Source organism: Ochotona curzoniae, unplaced genomic scaffold, assembly GCF_017591425.1.
Source record: "Ochotona curzoniae isolate NIBS_2020 unplaced genomic scaffold, NIBS_Ocur_1.0 contig_883, whole genome shotgun sequence".
Lineage (NCBI taxonomy): Eukaryota > Metazoa > Chordata > Mammalia > Lagomorpha > Ochotonidae > Ochotona > Ochotona curzoniae.
In genome coordinates, this window is record NW_024466599.1 from 66,725,899 (window position 1) to 66,745,748 (window position 19,850).

At 40.9% G+C, this 19,850-nt stretch overlaps 1 protein-coding gene across 17 annotated transcripts in view; it reads right to left on the bottom strand.

Annotated features, from left to right (window-relative positions):
• Positions 1-11,467, bottom strand: part of NRXN1 (neurexin 1) — a 1,050,610-nt gene extending 1,039,143 nt beyond the window's left edge. For 14 of the 17 annotated variants that reach the window (XM_040993726.1, XM_040993725.1, XM_040993723.1 and 11 more), the window contains exons 1-2: positions 11,099-11,467; positions 6,641-8,284 (exon numbers count right to left, since the gene is read on the bottom strand). In XM_040993726.1, coding sequence (XP_040849660.1) covers positions 6,641-7,412 — 772 coding nt within the window. In that variant the 5' untranslated portion in view covers positions 7,413-8,284; positions 11,099-11,467. Of the gene's footprint in view, positions 1-6,640; positions 8,285-11,098 lie in introns of those variants that run through there. The other 3 variants (XM_040993719.1, XM_040993709.1, XM_040993710.1) reach the window with 1 other exon arrangement.
• Between the last annotated feature and the right edge of the window lie 8,383 nt (positions 11,468-19,850).

Consider the following 19,850-nt stretch of genomic DNA (forward strand, 5'->3'; position numbering starts at 1 on the left):
TAAAATACTGTTACGCACTTTTTTAAAAGCACAGTCTGCATAGCAAATTCTACCAAGAGTTTCAGTAGAACACAATTTGAATACTAATGATAAGGATCAATTTATAAGTTAACCTTGCAACTGCCATATCATTATTAATGAGTATTTAGGAACAAGCATGGCTCAGCATAGCACCTAAAAATAATAGAAATATTAAGCAGCATCAGTCAATTGGGATAGCATTTTTTAAAAGTCAGCTTGCCATATTTCACTCAATGATATTCAAAACTGCAACACAGTTTCCCAGATACATTCATAATTGTATGCTAAAAATATAATCTGCTTATAACAAAAATATGAAAACTTGCTTGAATTTTTGAACATCAGACATGTACCTAGCTTGTCTGCAACATGAGTTTCACTCAGTTTCACTTACTTGTAGAGGGAGTCAAAGAGAAGTTACAGGGGTCTGCACAGTGGCTCAGCCAACCAATTTTCCACCTTATGCACTGGCATCCCATATGGGATGGCCAAGTTCTTGGAACCACGCACCCAGGAGACCCAGAAGAACCTCCTGTCTCTCAGTTTTGGACAATCTTAGCTGTGGCTGTTGCATCATTTGTGGAGTAAACCGGTGGATGGAAGAACTCTCTCTCTTTTTTCTCTCTCTCTCTCTGCCTCTCTCCTTATCCTTCTAATATTGCCTTTGTAATATAAATAAATAAATCATAAAATTATACATTGAATGGATACTTTCTGTTACTAAAGCTATTAAAATATTCTTATGAAACACAAATGATAAACTAATACAAACTTCTGAAGGAAATGATACAGTAAATGTTATTTAGATGGCAAAAATCACAATTTAAGTGTAGGATGAGAATGAAATATACATGGTGATACTTTCCATGTTTTTGTGTTAGAATACTCACAGTATGTTATAAATATGTTTCATTACAGCTAGATATATATAATATATAATACTGGAACCCAGCTGTTTGCATTCTTTTTTAAGCTGAAACTACTGAGCAATTCAAAGATTCTTATGACATTAGAATTCCTTTTGGATGAGATAGAAAGAGTTCCATATTTGAGTTTGTTTCCCATGATATCAGCAGTAATGATGGTTATGACAACAAAAATAACAAGTAGACCTTTATAAAATGCTTAATATGTTCCAGGAGATGTCCTAAAAGGTATTTGTAAACCATATATATCATTTTCATAAGTTCTATGAAGTAAGCTTCATTGTTTTCAAAATTCCACAGGTAACAAAACTGAGTTTTTGATATATATAATATTATATTAGTTTTTTTATATATATATATACATATGTATATTATATACATACACGCATACATAAAAGATTAGAGATACCTACATAGAATTTTCTTTACTGTAGTCATTACAGTGTTGAATCAATAAACATATTGATGCAAACAACATATATTATCATGAGAAAGACATTTATCAAGGTATCTAAAAGTGTAAAAAAGTATGCCACTGCCACCGGGTTCCAGAAGTCTACACACTCAGTAGGTAGAACTCAAACAAACCACATTGCAATCCACAAAAAAAGGGTTCAGATCATTCCTTTTTCTTGTGGAAACAAAGTATCTTAAACAGTGAATGACCATAGATTTCTATACCTAACCACACGCATGAAGATTCTAGTTTCACCAGAGAAAGGACCCTGCACTTGCCTTAGTGAAGGCTTCAGCTTACACTGGGTCCTCAATAAATGCTGTTGACCGACAAACAAAAATAATGTTTTCTCTCTTTCCCTGGCTCCCTTTCAATCTATTCGCTACACTGTAGCCACAGTGACACTTTCGAAATTCAAATTTGATAAAGCCATCCTCTACTTCATCTTCCACATGATAAACTTTCCATGCTTTTAGACAGGGCTGGAAATAGAACTGACTCAGCAACTGCAACCATCAGCATATGCATGAGCTGATTGGGGTGACAGACTGTGCCAGACCCTATACTGGCAAGCACACCCAAGAATCAGGTCTGGGATCACCTCTGACGAAGTTTCTCTGGGGATCCCTCCAACTGAACTGCTGATCTCAGAACGCCAACTATGAAGAGACTATGTCAGCCAGTGGATTCTAAAGAGAGTTCTGAAGAGAGTTGGAATGGAGAGATTGGCAGCAATTCAGAACTGTTGAACTATCAAAACTGCATGAGCAGGACCCTCGGAGTATGCCCCACGTCGGGGACCTGGGAGGGTGGGAGGCTGGCTGGGGCTTTTCCCTTTATCTCTTCCCTTACCCCGGATACAGAAAAGAAAACAATATTAATGTGGAAACAATAATCTTACCCACTTTTCTGTAGCCCTTGACCCTTTCTGCCCTAATCAACTATGTAAAGATTACCAAAATAATAGAATTTTTTTTTAAATTTCCATGTTTTTTCCAGAACTGTTCCAGTGAAAATTAAAACACCTGATACAATGCATAGATCCTATGTGGTCTGCTCTCAACTCCTCTGCTAATTATGAAGTCAGAACTTCAAACGCAAGGGCATTTTTTTGCCATGTCCTGCACCAGACTTATCTACCTCTTCTTTGACCAGGCTAAATATCGCTGTGTTTGCCAGCTAACATCTGTGACATCCCTCAAGTTCTACTTTAATAATCACTACTCAGGCAAATACTCTCTTATTTAAATCATCGTATGCAATTCTCAGCTTACTCAGTGCCAGGCAGCCATTCCTCAAAGTGCATTCCACAATTTTATAGTTCTCCCTGATTTAACTGAATGCACCTCCCCTCTAGAAAGTGTCTACAAAGGTAGGAACTATTTCTGAGCTTCTTACCATTTACCCTAACACATGAAACAGTCAATATTTGTTAACTGAATTAATGCAAGAATGACTGTAGCTCTGCAGTCACATTAGTAAAGTTGCACAGAGCAGGGGATTTCTTTAATAACACCTACCACAGTGCCACGTGCAGTGATATGAAATCAGCACTTGTCATAGCACCGACTGTCACTGAAACAGAGTACAGAGAAGTGACACAACCAGGCATGCAGCTTTACTATACATGCCCTTTAAAATGCATAGGACCTAGATCTAAAACTTATGAAGCATGTATTTCTTATTCCTCGTGCTTTCATGGTTTTTTTTTAAGGCATGGAATTCACTCACTCTTTCGACATGCTAGGAAAATATTAGTGATTCTAAGCAGGAATGTACTAAATGATAATGATCCAGGAGCACTTAGAAGAGCATGATCCTCTGAAAAAAACTATTTCAGCTATAAGCATACATTGTTCAGAAAAAATGACACTGCTGGACAGTTGTATTCTGAGACTGATCCTCAGGGTCAGAGAACATAAGCCAGACACGAATTATTTCTGTTCCATCAGGTACTTTTCCTTGCGTGTATCTTTTTCTCTCGAATAAACCTGAACCTGAAAAATTCTCAACCCAAATGAAGTGAAAATCTAATTCAGTAGACATGATGTTCCAAGGTTTCCCATCCAACTCCTTGCTTGTGGCCTGGGAAAGCAGTTGAGGGCAGCGTCGGGACCCTGCACCCACCCGTGAGGGAGACCTGGAAGAAGCACTTGCCTCCTGGCTTTGGCTCGGCCCTGCTCTGGCCGTTGAGGCCACTTGGGGAGTGAACCGGAGGATGCAAGATCTTTTTATCTGTCTCTCCTTCTCTCTGTAAATCTGATTTTTCAGAAAAAATAAATAAATCTTAAAAAAAAAAGTCTACCCTTACCCAGGCACTACCCAAACCTTTGTCGTTATGTATAAACTCTGTGGTGTTCCTCCCCAGCAGTGCATAAATACTTGCAAATAAATAAAACTGGCTAGGTTTGAATAAACAGAGTGAGGATGAAACTGAGCTCATTCAATACAATTATTGTAGAAAGTTATGGGTGCATAAATTGCTTCCTAGCACTGCAGGCCATGATGGACTCTAGATAAGAGTTTCAACAGAGAAGAGCCTCTTAGCAATTCTTACTCTATTTTGAATATGAAGGCAACTAAGATAATGTTAGACTTTTTTCTTATAAGGAAAAAAATTAGAGCTTGAAACAAAGATACTTAAATCTGTGTTTATGATTCACTTGCCTATACTTTTCCCCAATTCTCAGCACTGAATTTCAAATTATTTATTTTCACATTAGTTATTTCCTAAAGAAAGTGGCTGTCAGTGTAAATACTGGCCGGAATGAGGGCTTTGTTTATGCTTCAGCTGAAGAGAAACCATCTTTCTCTAACTATAAATACATGACTGGTGCTGAAAGAGCATTCATTCTCAATTAATTATTCAATAGTCACTTGACACACATGAAGCAGGGAAAATAAGCAAAATGGAGCCGATCCTTCTGGGAAGACCACTGGAAAGACTGATTCTGCCTTTCCCACTCTGAGAATCCGAAGCAGCCAGCCTTTTGTTTCCCTTCCATGACTGGTGGTATTTGCATTCTATTTTCAGCTTACATTTTTTAAATGAATCAAAGCTCTAGAATGATCCTGATGCACCTACTTCACAGCTTCAGATTTTCTTATATATTAGGTATTACACTGTTCAATTACGCGCCCCTATAATTCCAGACGTCTTCATAGCAAGAGATTCATTTGCCAAATATGTTTCTCAGACATCTAATTCTGCTTCTGTTTAATGTATTACTTTTAGATGCTTTCTTTTAACTATTCCTGATTATGCAGAATCTCCAGAGCCCTCCATTAAAAATGCACAGAAAAATAAAAATTTTCACTTAAAACATCTTCCCACACAGCACAAGCTGTCACCATGTCATATCTGTGTCCTAATTTAAGGAAGTAAGATATATCTTGTGTCCTTCTTTAAACTGCCTCCTCTGTCTTGGAAAGTGACACTAGGATACATCAGAGCTTTTATTTCCCTCATTCTTATTTTTTAATTCATGTCAGTCTATCAATACAAAGGTATGCAACTGCAAGCTATATTATAGAAATCATATCTAATATCCTAATTATGATTCACAATTAAGTTATCCTTGTTAGAAGAAAAAAATATTCTGTTTTGTAAGATGGAACTACAAATTCTGGTTTTATGTCCATGGACATACAGGCCGTAAACACACAGTCTTCTATAATTACTTAAATTAAAATAAAAAACATAAATCACATGAAAGTGAACTGCAATAAAACATCCCTTAACTTCTTCCACCTTCTAATCCCATGAAGATTACTGAACTCTCCCAAACACCAGTTTTTTTCTTCCTAACTAACTCCCTCTGCTTCTGAAACAATTACAAATTTCATCAAGTCCTCATTTCTCTTAAAGTCTAGTGTGAGAGAACTGCCAAGTCTAATAAGAATTACAAAGGCTAGTTCCCCTTAGCGATGTCAGAAAAGAAAAAAAGGGGGAGGAGGCAGAAGAAAACACTCAAGGTATCATACCATAAAACACAGTCACACATTGATTGAGCTTTTGTTCTCAGAGTAATTCATCCTTTTCCTCATTTCAGCCACCAACGCCTTTTATCCATAGGGAGATTGCCGTGATTTGACCCATCAGCTCTTTTCTTTAAACCCTGACACCTACTTTCTGTGCAACCACAGATGCAAATGTCATTTTTCTTTATACTCTATTCACAGATTTTCCCATATTATTCAACAGCTATAATTGTTTATGGGAAATAGGAAATTTAGGGATGATTTTTACTGTTTACTTCCACACTGTTTGAAGCCCAGGAACCCAGAAATCACAAGCTGGCCTCTGCTGTTCAGATGAATATTCTTTGAAAATCTCTTGCAATCCCCCCTCACATACATCCCATTTATAAACCTGCAGAACTTCCCAACTTGAACTCCATCTGAATCTGCCCCTCTTCCAACACATTAGGTAATTAGGGAACCTGTTATTTATTCTCTAAGCTTTCAGAAAACATTAGCTGACTTGTCTCCGAAGTCCAGAAACCACAGAAATCACAAAATCTACCTCAATCTGACGAGTGTTGGACTTGGACATAACCATGGAAACCAACCTTAATCCCGGAAACCATTCTCTTGTTAATGAAGAAAATCCCCACAGCCCCTCTTCCCTCACGTCCATAACCAAAAGCATGGGTCCCAGCTTGGTTTGCAAGGCCTCCAGCAGTCCCTCTAACCCCGTCCCTGCCTCTCCTTCCCCGCTGCTCTCTACCGCTTTGTCAGGAGTCTAAGGCCCGAGCGAACCTCTCCTGCGTTCTGCTTTTCCGCCAAGTTCCTGCTCAGCCTCGGAGACCCTTGTCTGCCCTTACAGGCAAAGTCCGTGGTGGCGGACAGATATAAAATGACTAGAGGGGAGTCTTAGTAATTTGCTTCGGTGGGCTCCAAGAATACTGAACCCAGCCTGCGCAGGAACCCCTACAATGCTGAGGCCATTCTGCTCCCAGGAGGAAACCGAATTCTCTAGAAGGAGCAGCTCCGCCACGAGGAGGAGGAGGAAGAGGAGGCGGCGGCGGCCGGGCGCCAAGCGAGGAGCTGTGGAAAGCGGTTGAGACTGAGAGGCTCCCCAGAAGCAGGCCTGGGCCTCGAAGCCACCGCCTGCCACGCGGTGTCAGGAGAAAGAAGGCCCCCATGCACCGGCCAGGCCCTCCCCGCTGCCCCGCTGCCCCGCTGCCCTGCCCAGGCCGAGGACCCCCGTGCGGCCGGCGGCGGCGGGCCTTACCTTGGCTGCAGTCCTTGCCTCGGAAGCCGGTCCGCGAACAGTCACACACGGCCTGGTCGTCCACCACGGAGCACACGCCTCCGTTGAGGCACACGCCGCCCTCGCCCTCCTCGCCCGCCTCGCACGGGCTCCCGCCGCCGCTGCTGGGCGGCTCGTCGTCCAGCCTCACCTCGCCGCTGTCCACGGGCGCGGCCTGCGAGGAGTTGACCCTGACGTCACGGATCCACCCTTTAAAGGGCTCCCGCTCCCTCACCGAGGCCAGGGTGAGCTTGAGCGCCGCGGCGCGCAGTTCCGGGGGCAGTCCCCCGACGAAGAGGCCGCTGAACACCGTCATGTCCCGGCGTTTGGATTTGACCTCCACCCACTTGGCCTCCACCTGGTCGATGAAGAGGGTCGTGTTGCGGAACTGGCGGCGGATGCGCACGTTGTGCCAGGCGCCATCGTTGACTGGAGTGTCGGTCAGCAGTGTGGCGGGCTCGGCGCAAAAGATGGAGAAGCTGAGCTGTAGGCGGCCGCCTCGCGTCAGGATGAGCTCAAGGAAGTCGCAGAAGCCCTCGTCGTCGAAGTAGAGCACCAGGCCTCGGGCGCTGCGCGTCTTGAGCTGGAAGCTCATCTCGCTCTCACAGCAGGCGTTCCACTTGGGGAAGCGCGTCCACTGACCCTCGGCCCCTGGGAACTCCAGGCCGCTGCCCAGTTCGGCCCAGCAGCCGAGCAGCAGCAGCGAGAGGCACAGCAGAAAGCAGCCCCCGCGCTGGAGAAGCGCCGTCCCCATGCTCGGGGCTGGGGTGCGGCGCGGGCAGGCCGGGGCCGACAGGGTCAAAATGGTCCTGGACACCGTGGTGAAGAAATAGGCGGTCACAGGAGGGGAAGCGCCGTCACCGAGTGGGACGAGGCTCCCTCCTTGGTCTAGATTTTTTCTTCTTCTTCTTCTTCTTCTTCCAGCAACCCTCCTTCTCCCTGACAGCCCTCTTCCAACTAGAAAAGGGTGAGCCCAGTGGTCCAGGGCAGCCCTGGAACTTCCAGACCAAGGGGAAGATACACTCGTGGGGCACCGTGCCAGTCAAGGTGTCAGCAGGAGATCAAGGACATCACTGATCCATCTGAGTCCGACGAACTAGTTGAAGGGCATCCGCGGGCAAACAGATGCCTCACTTGTTAAACAGCCTCATCTGCCAGGAGCCACCAGTGGTACCAGCTAAAGGGAAAACATCAGGGGAAGTCAGAAGCAGACGCCCTTCTCAGGGAATCACAAGAAGCCTGCATTGATCAGTATCCTCAGACGCTCTGAATGCCTCGGGTGTTTCTCCTCCAGACGCAACGTCTCAGTAGAACAGGATGGAGGGAGGGCTTCCTTGCCTCTTGAGGACACCACTTATTAACCCCAAAGTAGCTTCAAAGGCTTGCTGCATGGACTTCCAGCACCACAGCAGCTGACACTGAAATCGTGTGAGTGGCCTTCCAGGCTGGATTTGATTGCTTTGAAACCTCCTCAACAGTAGGACTCAAACCCAGAAGGTGGTAAGATGTGAGCATCACAATAGCTCCCCTTTCTTTGTTCTCTGCAAGGCCAGGCTAAGACGCCAAGTATCAGTTGGCTGTGTGTTGATGCATTTTGATATTTTCTTTTTACATGGATTCAGAAATCTGCAGAAAATTAAAATTTAAAAGTTTAAAAATTCTAGAATCATAGAAAGCAGATACAGTGTGTATGCTGTTTATAAGCCTTACTGTGTAGAGCGAGCTCTCTCTCTTTCTTGTCTTGACCTACAAATAAGGTCTAATGTTTGCTAGCCAAGCTCTGGAAAAAAAAAAAAAGACCATTACACCTTGTATTTTATTGTAACTGTTAATAGGTAACTAGGCTTTTAATAGAAATTTAATTATGGTGATTTTTTTATTTTTCTTTTTTCCAAGAAAGTTTAATTTTCAAAACGAATGAGGAGAGGGAAAAAAAGGCCCTTTCAGAGATTTCTACCTGCATTGTGTGCTGCTTTTACACACAGTAAAAATGCAACCTCTTTGAATTTCAGTTAATAGCAGATCTTACAAAAGGCAACGTAGATCAAACAGTTGGTAGGAAACTGCTAGCTTAGATTTGTGTGGCATTCCTACCATTTTATTTTTCTCAGAAAGAGCAGGAATATTGATGGGAATTTCCCAGAATTCCAAAGAAATGCAGTCTTCCTTTTCAATCAAAGGAATAATCTTTTACAGGAGAAATCTCCTAATTGGAGCCAGATTTTATTTGGGGGAGCAATGGCCACATCTTAACTGCCATAATATTATTTCCTCTAAATATGGCCAAAATATGTAGTATTTTGCCTAACAAGATAGTGACCTAACTCCCCTTCAAGTCCTTATCTGACTGTCAGGCCTTAAAAATCTGTGTGGTCACTACAGCAGTAGGCATGTATGTCATCTCAGTTGCTTTGACTTTAGCATGCTAGAATTTAAAGCCATACCAGTGAATCACCCACTAAACTATTAAATCACTTCTCTTTATACAACCCAAATCTGACAGGTTCTTGAAATGGTACAGAAATCATATGTACTGATTTTTTTCCCCAAAGTTATTACTTTGCCAGGAAAAAAAATTATTCTAAAAATTTGAGAAAAAAAAAACCTCTGTGTTGTATCATCTGGTCATTAAGAAGCTTTGTATATTTCCTTCAACATTTCCCACTATTTCCATCCCATGCAACATAGACAGAAACATGCATACATATACCCACTCAAAATTTATTGCCTAGACACAGAAGCTCACTATCCAATTAACACTTTTTTTTTTCTGTATAAGCTGAAACTAGCTGTAATTTATGACGCCGCATTGTGCTGCTGCTCCTCCATGGAGGGAGCTAAGAGCATTTCTCTTCAGTACAGAGCAATCCCTACAGGTGTCAGCTGAAATACACCAAGCTCCGGATCCCACTCTTAAGTTCCTCCCAGATGAAATTGATGACTGATTCTGCCATTCAACATACAGATGCAAGTGTGCACGCCACACGTGGGCACAAATACACACAATGTCCATGAGTAAAATAAATTTAAAATCTGTTACTTATTATTGCTCATATCCCACATCATCACTTGCTTTATCTTGTCCACTCCTATGCCAAGCCCAAAGAAAGATGTTCTTAAAAATAATCTTAAATAGATAATCAATAAGCTTTCATTTTAACTGTGTTCGGAGACCTGTTAAATGTGTAGTCATTTGCTAAATAGTTCTTGAACATTACAATCAAGAGTACTGCCTTAAACCCATTTCCAGACTCAAGTGTTGAAAACCTTTTGGTATTTTCTCTCTGTCTCTCTCTCTCTCTGTATCTGTCTCTCACTTTCTCTCTCTCTCTCTGTGTTGGGAGGGAGTAGAGACTATTGAAATCTATTATTTTATTAATTTTACATATATCAAATAACCTTTTATTCATCCCTGTCTCCTGTCTTCTTTTCCACTAATGCATACCATGACAATTTTTAAGGGAAGGAGGAGAGTCCTTTTAAAAGGGAGAATGTGTGTGTGTGTGTGTGTGTGTGTGTGTGTGTGTGTGTATCACCAGGGAGGTCAACTGGTTCTCCTAGTTCTTAGAAGAAGCTCATTGTGTGTGAGAGTATTTATATGGAGAAAGGGGATTCTCTCTAGTTGCTGGAAAGACCTGGTGAGTTTACAAATTAGAGGATGAAATAAAAGGATTTGAAAAACAACCTTACTGCAGCCAAAGGAAGAAGCACGGTAATTCAAAAGCAGAGTAACAGCCTCATTAATCTTTTTCCCCATTTCTAGAATCAAATTCATCCTGAAGTCATTGTAAGAATCAATACGGTACACTCATTAGCTGCAGATGTATCTGTTCTGTTTATGGTATTACACACATGAACACACACACACACACACACACACACACACACACACACACCTGTCCATGTCCCCTGCAATATATTTCCTCATAAAAAGCCCAAAATCTCTTGGAGAATTTTAAGAAGTGTACATCGTTTTGCTCCTGGATTTTGCAAAGTCCCTCAATACCAATGAACACCTCCCTGGCTTTCCCGCCCAGTCACCAAGCTCCATCTCTAATAGCAGTGCAGTTTCTTGGTGCCTGGCATCTACAGCACAAATTAAGAATAGGCACAGTGTGGGGCTGCAAAGCAAGGGAAAGATGTATTTTATTGCTTTGATTTCCATCCTGCCAGTATTTTTCTTTCTTTTGCCAGTAAATCACTGCATTGAGCCTTTAACTTACTACCGGAGTTCCACCATCTCATCTTCTTCCCATCATTTAAAAGGCTTCATGCAAAAAACAACCAAGATCTACACCCGCCACCCTCCCACCACCCATCCATTCCCAGTGTATTTGTAGCAGATGCTGGCTCAGTTACAACAAGAGAAGATAGCCTTCTCCAGCTTGCCTCGCCCCAACCCCTCCTTCCCACCTCCCCAAACCAAGTGAGCTGCTTTACCTGCCCGGTTATTCCCTTTAGTTCGAGCCAGAGCCTGAAGCATGCATCGGTCAAAGCGAATTTCCTGAGGTCTAAGGATAAGGCGACTGCTGCTGCCGTTTCAGAGGCGCCAGGCTTGAGCGTCTATCTCCAGGAGTGCAGGAGGGGGAGAACATGCAACGGAGGGGAGCAGGAGCTGGGGAGGGGCGGGTGAAGAAGAGGAGCAGGAGGAGAGGGGAAAAGCTAGGAAGGAAGAGGCGGTGGTGGAGCCCGAGAAGGCTGGGTTACGTGACGCCGGGTGCTGTCCTTCTGAAAGAGAAGGGCGGAGCTGAGCTCTCCGCAGTACCATGGAGAGCGGCGGGCCTGTCCTCTGGCTGGGGAATGGGTGGATTCGGCCCGAGGGCGCAGCCGCTTCAGGTCTGGACGCTGCGGAGCGAGGTGCTTCTACCTTGGCATTATCCCCTTCCAGGGGCAGCCTGATCCTGGGGGCGGGGACCTGCCGCAAGCGCTTCTAAGTTGTCACCACCCTCCCCTATCAGAGAGAGAGAAAAAGAGAGAGAGAGAGAGAGAGAAAGAGAGAGATGTAGTCTACTGAGCATGCCCAAGCCCCTGCTAGACCCACAGAAAGCTGTGTGGAGATTCCACTTCTCCGGGGTTTAGTTGTGATTGGGCGGGGGTACCTGAGAGGGTGCCAGGAAAGGGCTCAGCAGCCGAGGGGAAGGGGCCCCGGAGTCCGTGATTAAGACGAGCTCTGGTTATACTTGTGCACCCTGCGCTCACGCTTGGAACCCTTGAAGAGCTGGCAGCTCTTCTAGGAATGCAGGAGCAGGCGGGACTCCAGGAGGCATTGGTGCTCGCCGAGATCCGGCTCCTGCCCCACCCCTTACCGTGGTTCTGGCTCCAGTGATCATGCAAACCTTCACAATCTGCCTGGGCTGTGTCAGGAAAAACGTGAAAGGGACTCGTGAGGCAAACGCGTCAACCTGGAGCCCAGACTCCAGCCTATCTGACAAGGTGGCTTTCGCTTGCAGCTTCTCCTCGCGTCCTTCGGCATTCTGGACTCTACCTTAGCTGTGGGCATCCTCAGATGAACCAAGTTCTCTACCTGTTTAACTTCCCACCGGCTCCTCCTTCTCTTGCAGCTGGTAAAACCTGGAGAAAGTGAAAACTCCGTGCGAAGCTTTCACCGGTATACCTGTGTGTGCCCAGCAGGCGTTGCTGGGTCTGGTAATAAAGGAGTTAACTCTGAGGGACCTTACAGATTAGGTGGTAGAAAAGTCTGGAGTCTGTGACTTTAAATTATGGTTTCAGTTCTATGGACATTTAAATTCCTATCTCCAGTGCAATGCTACCCCTGGTTAGACTTGGAGTAGCAGCAGTATGGTTTTTGTTCTTTATTTCAACAGCATAAATCTAGTAGCCTCAGCAACAAATGCCGTAAGGTAAGATTATTTTCAGCTTCCGGACCCTATAAAGCAAGAGTATAGAACTAGGCAAATTGTGGAGCACTGAAATAACACACATTCAAAATGCGATTTTCATTTCATTTTACGAAGAAACCAGAACTCATTACATTAAGCCTATGTTTATATTCACTACTTTAAGATTATAAATAGCCTTAAGGCAGGTACTATAGGCTTTAATATTTTTACTGCTTTCAGCAAGACAATTGGGTCAAATAGTTAAATGTGAAGGAAATGCAGTAATAAGATTGTCTTAGCTCCAATTTCATTTTGGTCATTTATGAGCAATGACCTTGGCAAGATGACCTTTTATTTCCTCAACTATCTTACCTATAAAATGGATATAATAATAGCTGCCACTTCATGTCTTTTCTGTTGTTACAATGAATAGATGAATATAACATTTTCAGGTGACTGTGGAGTAGTTAGAAGCTCTATTTGTTACTCCAATCACATTCTGGTCTGTTTGAGCTGATGTGAGCATTTCTCTGAAACTCAAGTTGCAACAAGCTTTTTCCAAAAGATTCCTTGGCGGTGTGGGGGGATAATTGTCACTGTGATTTTAAGAAAATACATGAACGTTTAAATTCTGTAAGCCTATGTCTCAGAAATATAACTTAACTAATATTATGCATTCTTTAAGTGAACTTGCAACAAACAGCAATCTGCTTAATCCAGTACGTGTTTCAACTTTTCATACAAGTTTCTATTTATTCTAGAGCAGATATTGCAGAAGTACACTAAGATGAGCCTAGTACAGGGCCAAAACTTTGCAAGAATGAGTGGAATGGATTGCTCATAAGAAGATTTATGACTCCAATGCTCTTGGCTATCTTGTGAACACCCTTCAGAGAACACTTGTATGATGGCAGAAAAATTCTGAAGGAATCCTTGAAAGTCAAAACCTTTCACCTAGATTCTTCAACAGCAATTAGTCACCACAAGTGCTAATTAGAAGAATAACTACCTAGTTTATCTGTGCATTTGGATTTTAACATCACTAGGGGGATAGGGGTTTCCATGGAGTCATGGTTTTTCCTTGGACTTTCTGATCTTTTGATTCCAACAAATGGTAATAATGTCATGTTTCATGCTTATGCTTGGAAAAGTAAAGTTCTTTAGGCTTCCTTTCCTTCTTCCTTCCCCACATTAATTACATAAACTGAAGAAGTAAACTATGTATTATCATAGCCCATTTTTGCAGTTGATTCAAGGTGCTCATTTTACCTGCTCTATGAAGCATGAACAACCAAAAATCTCCTTGTTTAATGTATGCAAACAGGAGCTTATACCTACATGCTTTTAATGGGGAAAGATCAGAATACAATTTAGTGAGTAATAAAATGGTTTGATTTAATGTATAAATTCCTCTGTTGCCTTTATATAGAGATTGCTTCAAATTCCAGTAACCAGTCCATCAGTAAAATATGGCTAGGCCATTTTAACTCAAAAAGATTTGTTGAGCACAATGGAAGCTTTGACATTATTGGGTGCCTACATTATACCAACCAGTGATGCGTGCTTTACTTATGTTATCTTATTTAATCCTCACAATAATCCTAAGAAATAAATCACAGGGCCCACTCACTTTACCAATGAGAAACATGAAGCATAGGAATTAACCAAAATACTCACTCTCAGCAAACTGGCAAATAAAAGTGTAAGGATGTGTAGAAACTCAATTTTTTTATCTTAACCATCTTGCTACAACTATCAGCAGATGGCCAAATACACCTAGCACAGGAATTGGCAAAATACAGATGCAAATAAATGTTGATTTCTTATGCCTATTTATCTGCTTACCACATGTGTTGGAACCCAATTGGCCAGTCAACTTTGGAATGTTGTGATACCACTTATTGATGATGCAATATGTCATTATTTTTACCTGATAAGTGAGATGTTATAAATATTAAGATCTTTTCCTAAGCCATGTCTAAGAAAATGCCTGTAGATCTGATCTGAAGCAATATAATATTTGTCAGAAAAGTCTAGCACTTTTCTGGCAGGTGGGAATTAGTATTAATTCCTCCTAAATCACCTTAGGGAATCTACCAGTTTTAGTCTACAGTACTATGTGAAAGATTTTAACTCCTGTCCCTGACTATCACTCCAAACAAATGAGATAATTATGAAATCAAGGTGTTTATTTATGATTATGTCTGATTGGGAGAATTTCTGGCAACGCAAATATGGAAACATAAATAATATCTCATGCCATAAGCTGGTAAACATTTGGCTACAAAGAATATGGAAATGCATCAGCACCAGAAACAAACATTTCTCTACAAGTTGTTAAATATTAATGACCGTTTTGACATGGAAACTCATTTCACGCTGAAGATAAATGGAATGAAGTGATAAGATTGTTTTTCCTGAAAAACAAATGTGATGGAGAGACCTTATGTTTATTGCTGCAGTCATAATCTGTGCTTTACCTTTAGCAAGTCAGTGTAAACAGTTAGCATAAAGCCAGAGGCTTTGAGACACTCATGGATTCCAAGATTGATATGTCTGGAAGGGTGCTTTACTAAATTTGGACATATTAAGAAGTAAATGTTAACAACTGTAGAAAATATCAAATAGTTTATATATATTTAATAACTATTCACTAGAGATGGAAAAAAAAATTTTAAAAATATGTCTTACTCTAAGAGGAATTAAGCCACTTATGATATAGATGATAAAGAGGAAGTTATATATTCTGGAAATTAACACAGTCCTAGGAAGAAAACAGATAGCATCTAACTAAATTTCAGATTGATACTAAATTCCTCTAAGCATGCAAATTATTATTGAAGCATAACTGAATAGTGCTATTTTCCTTTAAGTTTTCTTTATTTTAATAATAAATAGATGTCTTGTTATTTTTTTTCCACTATATGCCTCTTACTGGATTGCTTCATATAAGCCAATAAGAATCTTCTAGATGTAAAAGTTGATTAATAGTCATTGAAAGTGGTGTTGTATAAACCTCATTTTAAATATAACTTGAGGACTTTTAAAACATAAGCACTACAAACAACTCTAGGGCTTTGGGCTAAGTTACAAACCAGGGTAAGCAGTCCGGGATTACATATGCAAAAAAAAAAAAAACAACAAACTAGCAAACAAATAAAAAAACACAATTGCCCATGAAGTTTATTAAGTAATTTTCAGGAGAAATGAGCTAACTAAGTATGTTACAGACTTCTGTGCTAGAAAAGGAAAAAAAAAATACTCTTCACAGTAAAAACTGTCTACTTTCACATAAATATGCAAATGAAGGACTGTTGCCCAACATGTAAGTTGTTAATGTAAAACTAAATAACGTTTAATAGAATCATTTCCTCTTCTTTTTTTTTTTTATTGGAAAGTCAGATATACACAGAGAAACAGAGAGGAAGACCTTCCATCTGATGATTCACTTCCCAAGTGGCCTCAACAGCCAGAGCTGAGCCAATCCAAAGCCAAGAGCCAGGAGCTTTGTCAGTGTCTCCCATGTGGGTGCAGGGTCCCAAGGCTTTGGGCCATCCTCGACTACTTTCCCAGGCGACAAGCAGGGAGCTGGATGGGAAGCAGGACCACGAGGATACGAACTGGCACCCATATGGAATGCAGGCTTGTACAAGGTGAGGACTTTAGCCACTAGGCTACAGTGCCAGGAGCAGAGCTATTTCTTCTAATGTACAAACCATGAACACATTTGACTTAAAAATAAAATCTGTTATATGTAACAGTTTTATTTTAATTATATTCATTATATATGTTTATATTTATATAACTGTGGTAAGCACTAGATTTTACATGCAAAAGTAATACATCATCAATTGAATAATAGTGAGCATGCATTATTTTGTTGTCCATTGCTTCAGTCCCTGTGGTTATTTAGGGAATTCTGATCATCAAAATTTAAATGCATGTGTAACGTTACCTCTGGGACTGGATGGCAGTAGATAAGAATAACCATGCCTGGAGATATGGACAAGATATTTTAAAATGTTTTGATTGCCTGAAATTTCTTTATAAGATGCTGAGGTAAAATCTTTAGCATTTGTTTTATGTGGACATTCACTACAAATAGGTTTTCGGCTTCTGCTAGGAATTTCACACACTGTCAAACATAGGAGGTACATGTTATAAAAGAAATTACATGAATTTCACAACCTTTCCACCAAAACCACTTATCTTCCAATCAAAATTTTCCATGAACTTCTTGATCAATCCTCATATATCTTAATTTTCCCTTGTAAAATTGCCAAAGGCCAAGAATATCCCACATCATAAGTGATATGGAATTTCTCAATCTTCGTTACTTGTTTTGTTGAAATAAACTGAATTTTAAATATCAGATGTCTACTTCCTTGGGATAAGCTTTAATGTTGTTGTTGTTTCCAAACAAAGTCTCAAAACCAGTAAAGCTATTCAAAGTGTTCTGTAGGATTCCGGGGTTTTTCTTGCTTTTTGCTTTTTGATAAAGCTTTTGAAATAGAATTATGAAGCTTTCAATGACCTAAAGTGGTTTTCGAGCCCTGTGCAGAACACTATGATAAACATGTATAATTAAAGTATGAATATCAGATTTTAATGTTTTTGTAAAAAGTAAATACATTACTCTTGGGGTTTAGACCGGGATGATTTCCCACACATTACTACAAAAATCAGATGTGACTCAAGGCCTTATAGCCTATAAGACACAGAAAAATACTTCCTTTTAAGTCTCAAACTCCAAATCTTCACGTTAACATTAGAATAGGAAAATATTTCTGAATATATCAATATTATGCTGTTTTTACTATCTTGAAAACAGAACAAGTTTGTTGTCAACAAGTCAATGTATGTTTAAAAGGAAGCTAAAGGCACCCGTATCAAACTTTTTAGAAATCCTCTGTGTGAACAAAATCAGGATGTCTGCAGTACTCACACGTTCTTTGGCTTGCCTTTGGAAGCACCTGAGCAAGTGTCACTGATGCATTGCTTGGTCATGGGTTCCTTTTCCTACTTTCACAGTTAAAGAAACCCTGGCTCCTCCAACTGCTCTCAAAAGGCTAACTTGGAGTTTATGTTTCAGCTTTCTCATTACTTTTTTGGTCTACAAATCTATGCTATGTTTGAACAAACAATTTTCCAAAGAACCCAGCTCTGTGTAGGTTTTCAACAAGCTGTTTTAGTCTAGTAAAGACAATAGTGAAACTCTGCAATAATGAAAGAGCCCATATGACAAAATCTGTTTCTGTTAGTCTTTGTCACAACAAGTACTTAGTAAGCAATCAAATACTTGGCTGGAGTTCTCTCTTGGTCATGGGGCTCCAAAAACATTTTTTTTCTGTTTAAAGATAAACCTCCCCATCAAAAACACAGAACAAAACAGACTTTTCTTTAAAAAAAAAAAATCACTAATTGTTTAGCATGCTACTATTTTGTTAATTCAGTTGTGGGTTTTTTTCACCTTATGCCAAAACCTGGATAAAATTCAGCATAGCTTTTCTTTCTCGCCTTCCTGCCTGTGTTACATAGCTTTTAGTGCATTAATTACTTAATTTGGAACCTGATTAACCAAACCATATACTTGAGAGAACTTCCACTTCAATTCCAGTCTGGGAAAACATACTTTTAGCTGACTGAATTACATAATAATTGATCTGATTAAATTTTGAGAGCCTCCAGACAATCTTACTCGAGAAATGCAATTGCAAGGCAACAATCTATTGGAGGTTAACCATGTTTTCTAACCTCTGTGGCTATTCCTTTTTTCACAGTGCACAGGAGCAGAGCTGAAACTACTACAAGCTGAAACTGCTGAAGTAAGACAACATAACAAAGTAGCTATATTTTGAGCATACTTTCTTGCTTTTTTCCTCTCCATTGTGCCTCAGGAGATGACAATGGCAATGTATGGTAGATCTCAGATCCTGAAAATGCAGATTACACAAATGGCTATCCACTAACCTTCTTACCTCACCCACCCACTCCCATGACTATGTGTAAAGGAGGAATTAGAAATCTGCTATTTAAATTGGATACTACATGATTCTGCTTCAGTTAATCCTGGAACTGTAAATGGAGAACACTTGGCTGCTTAATGTCTGTGTACTCCATCACAGGACAGTATTTTTTTTTTCTTTTTAAGATTTACTTGTTTTCATTGGAAAAGCAGATTTACAGAGAGAAGGGAATACTGAGAGAAAGTACTTCCATCCGATGATTCACTTCCCAAGTGGCCTCAACAGCCAGAGCTGAACCAATCCAAAGCCAAGAGCCAGGAGCTTCGTCAGTGTCTCCCAAGTGGGAACAGGGTCTCAAGGCTTTGGCCCATCCTCTATTGCTTTCCCAGGCGACAAGCAGGGAGCTGGATGGGAAGTGAAGCAGGCAGGACACAAACTGGCACTCACATTGGATACCAGTACATGCAAAATAAATGAAAAACAAAAACAAAAAATTGCATCCACCATCAGAATACCTTCTTAGTTCTAGCTCCTGACTCCGGCTTCCAAGTGTTGATAACTCTAGGAAACAGCTGTGATGTCTCAATTGGCTTCCTGCACCTGTCTGGGAGTTGGGATATGCCTCTGGCTCCTGGTTTTGCCCTGTCCCAGTTGCCGTGGGTGTTCTGGGGAGTGGATCAGCTGATAGCAGATAGGAGTTGATTCTCTCTCAATCTTAGTCTTGCTCTCTCTCTCCCAAATAAGTAAGAAGTAAATTAAAATTTTTACGCAAAATATATTGCTTGCACCTAAATAATATATGTATATATGCTTACTTAAATAATACATATATTTCTGATGGGAACAAAGCCCATCGGAAGGCCAGAATTGTGATCCTATCTAGCCTGCTCATGATGAAACAAAAAGCAATCAGTCAGTTGTGGTGACTGGCAACTTCTTCCCATTTTCATGAAAAAGTAAAACTAAGGATCAGAGGGCACTTTTGTCTTGCTAAATGTACTTCTGGGAAGGAGCAAGCATTTGAGACACTTTTAAGGAGACTCCCACTGTTTTCATTCCAACAGGGAGGTGACCCTCACAGCCTATTAGCCCATCTGTCATAATTTCCTCCTATCAGCTAATAAATTTTAGTGGTAGCTAATATCCACCAATACAGAATATCAGCTTTAAGTACTAATAAATTTTGAAAATTTTCCCCTTCCTTCCCTTTCCTATCTAGCTACCTAATCCACACATCATCCATATCCCCAATATTTATAAACATTGTGCTCAAGATCCCTGTTTCTCCCCAATGAAAAGCCAAATGGAGTTCCATCTTCCTGACTTTGGCCTGACCCTGTAGTGACTGCTGTATTTAGGGACTGAATCAGTTATTGAAATATTCTC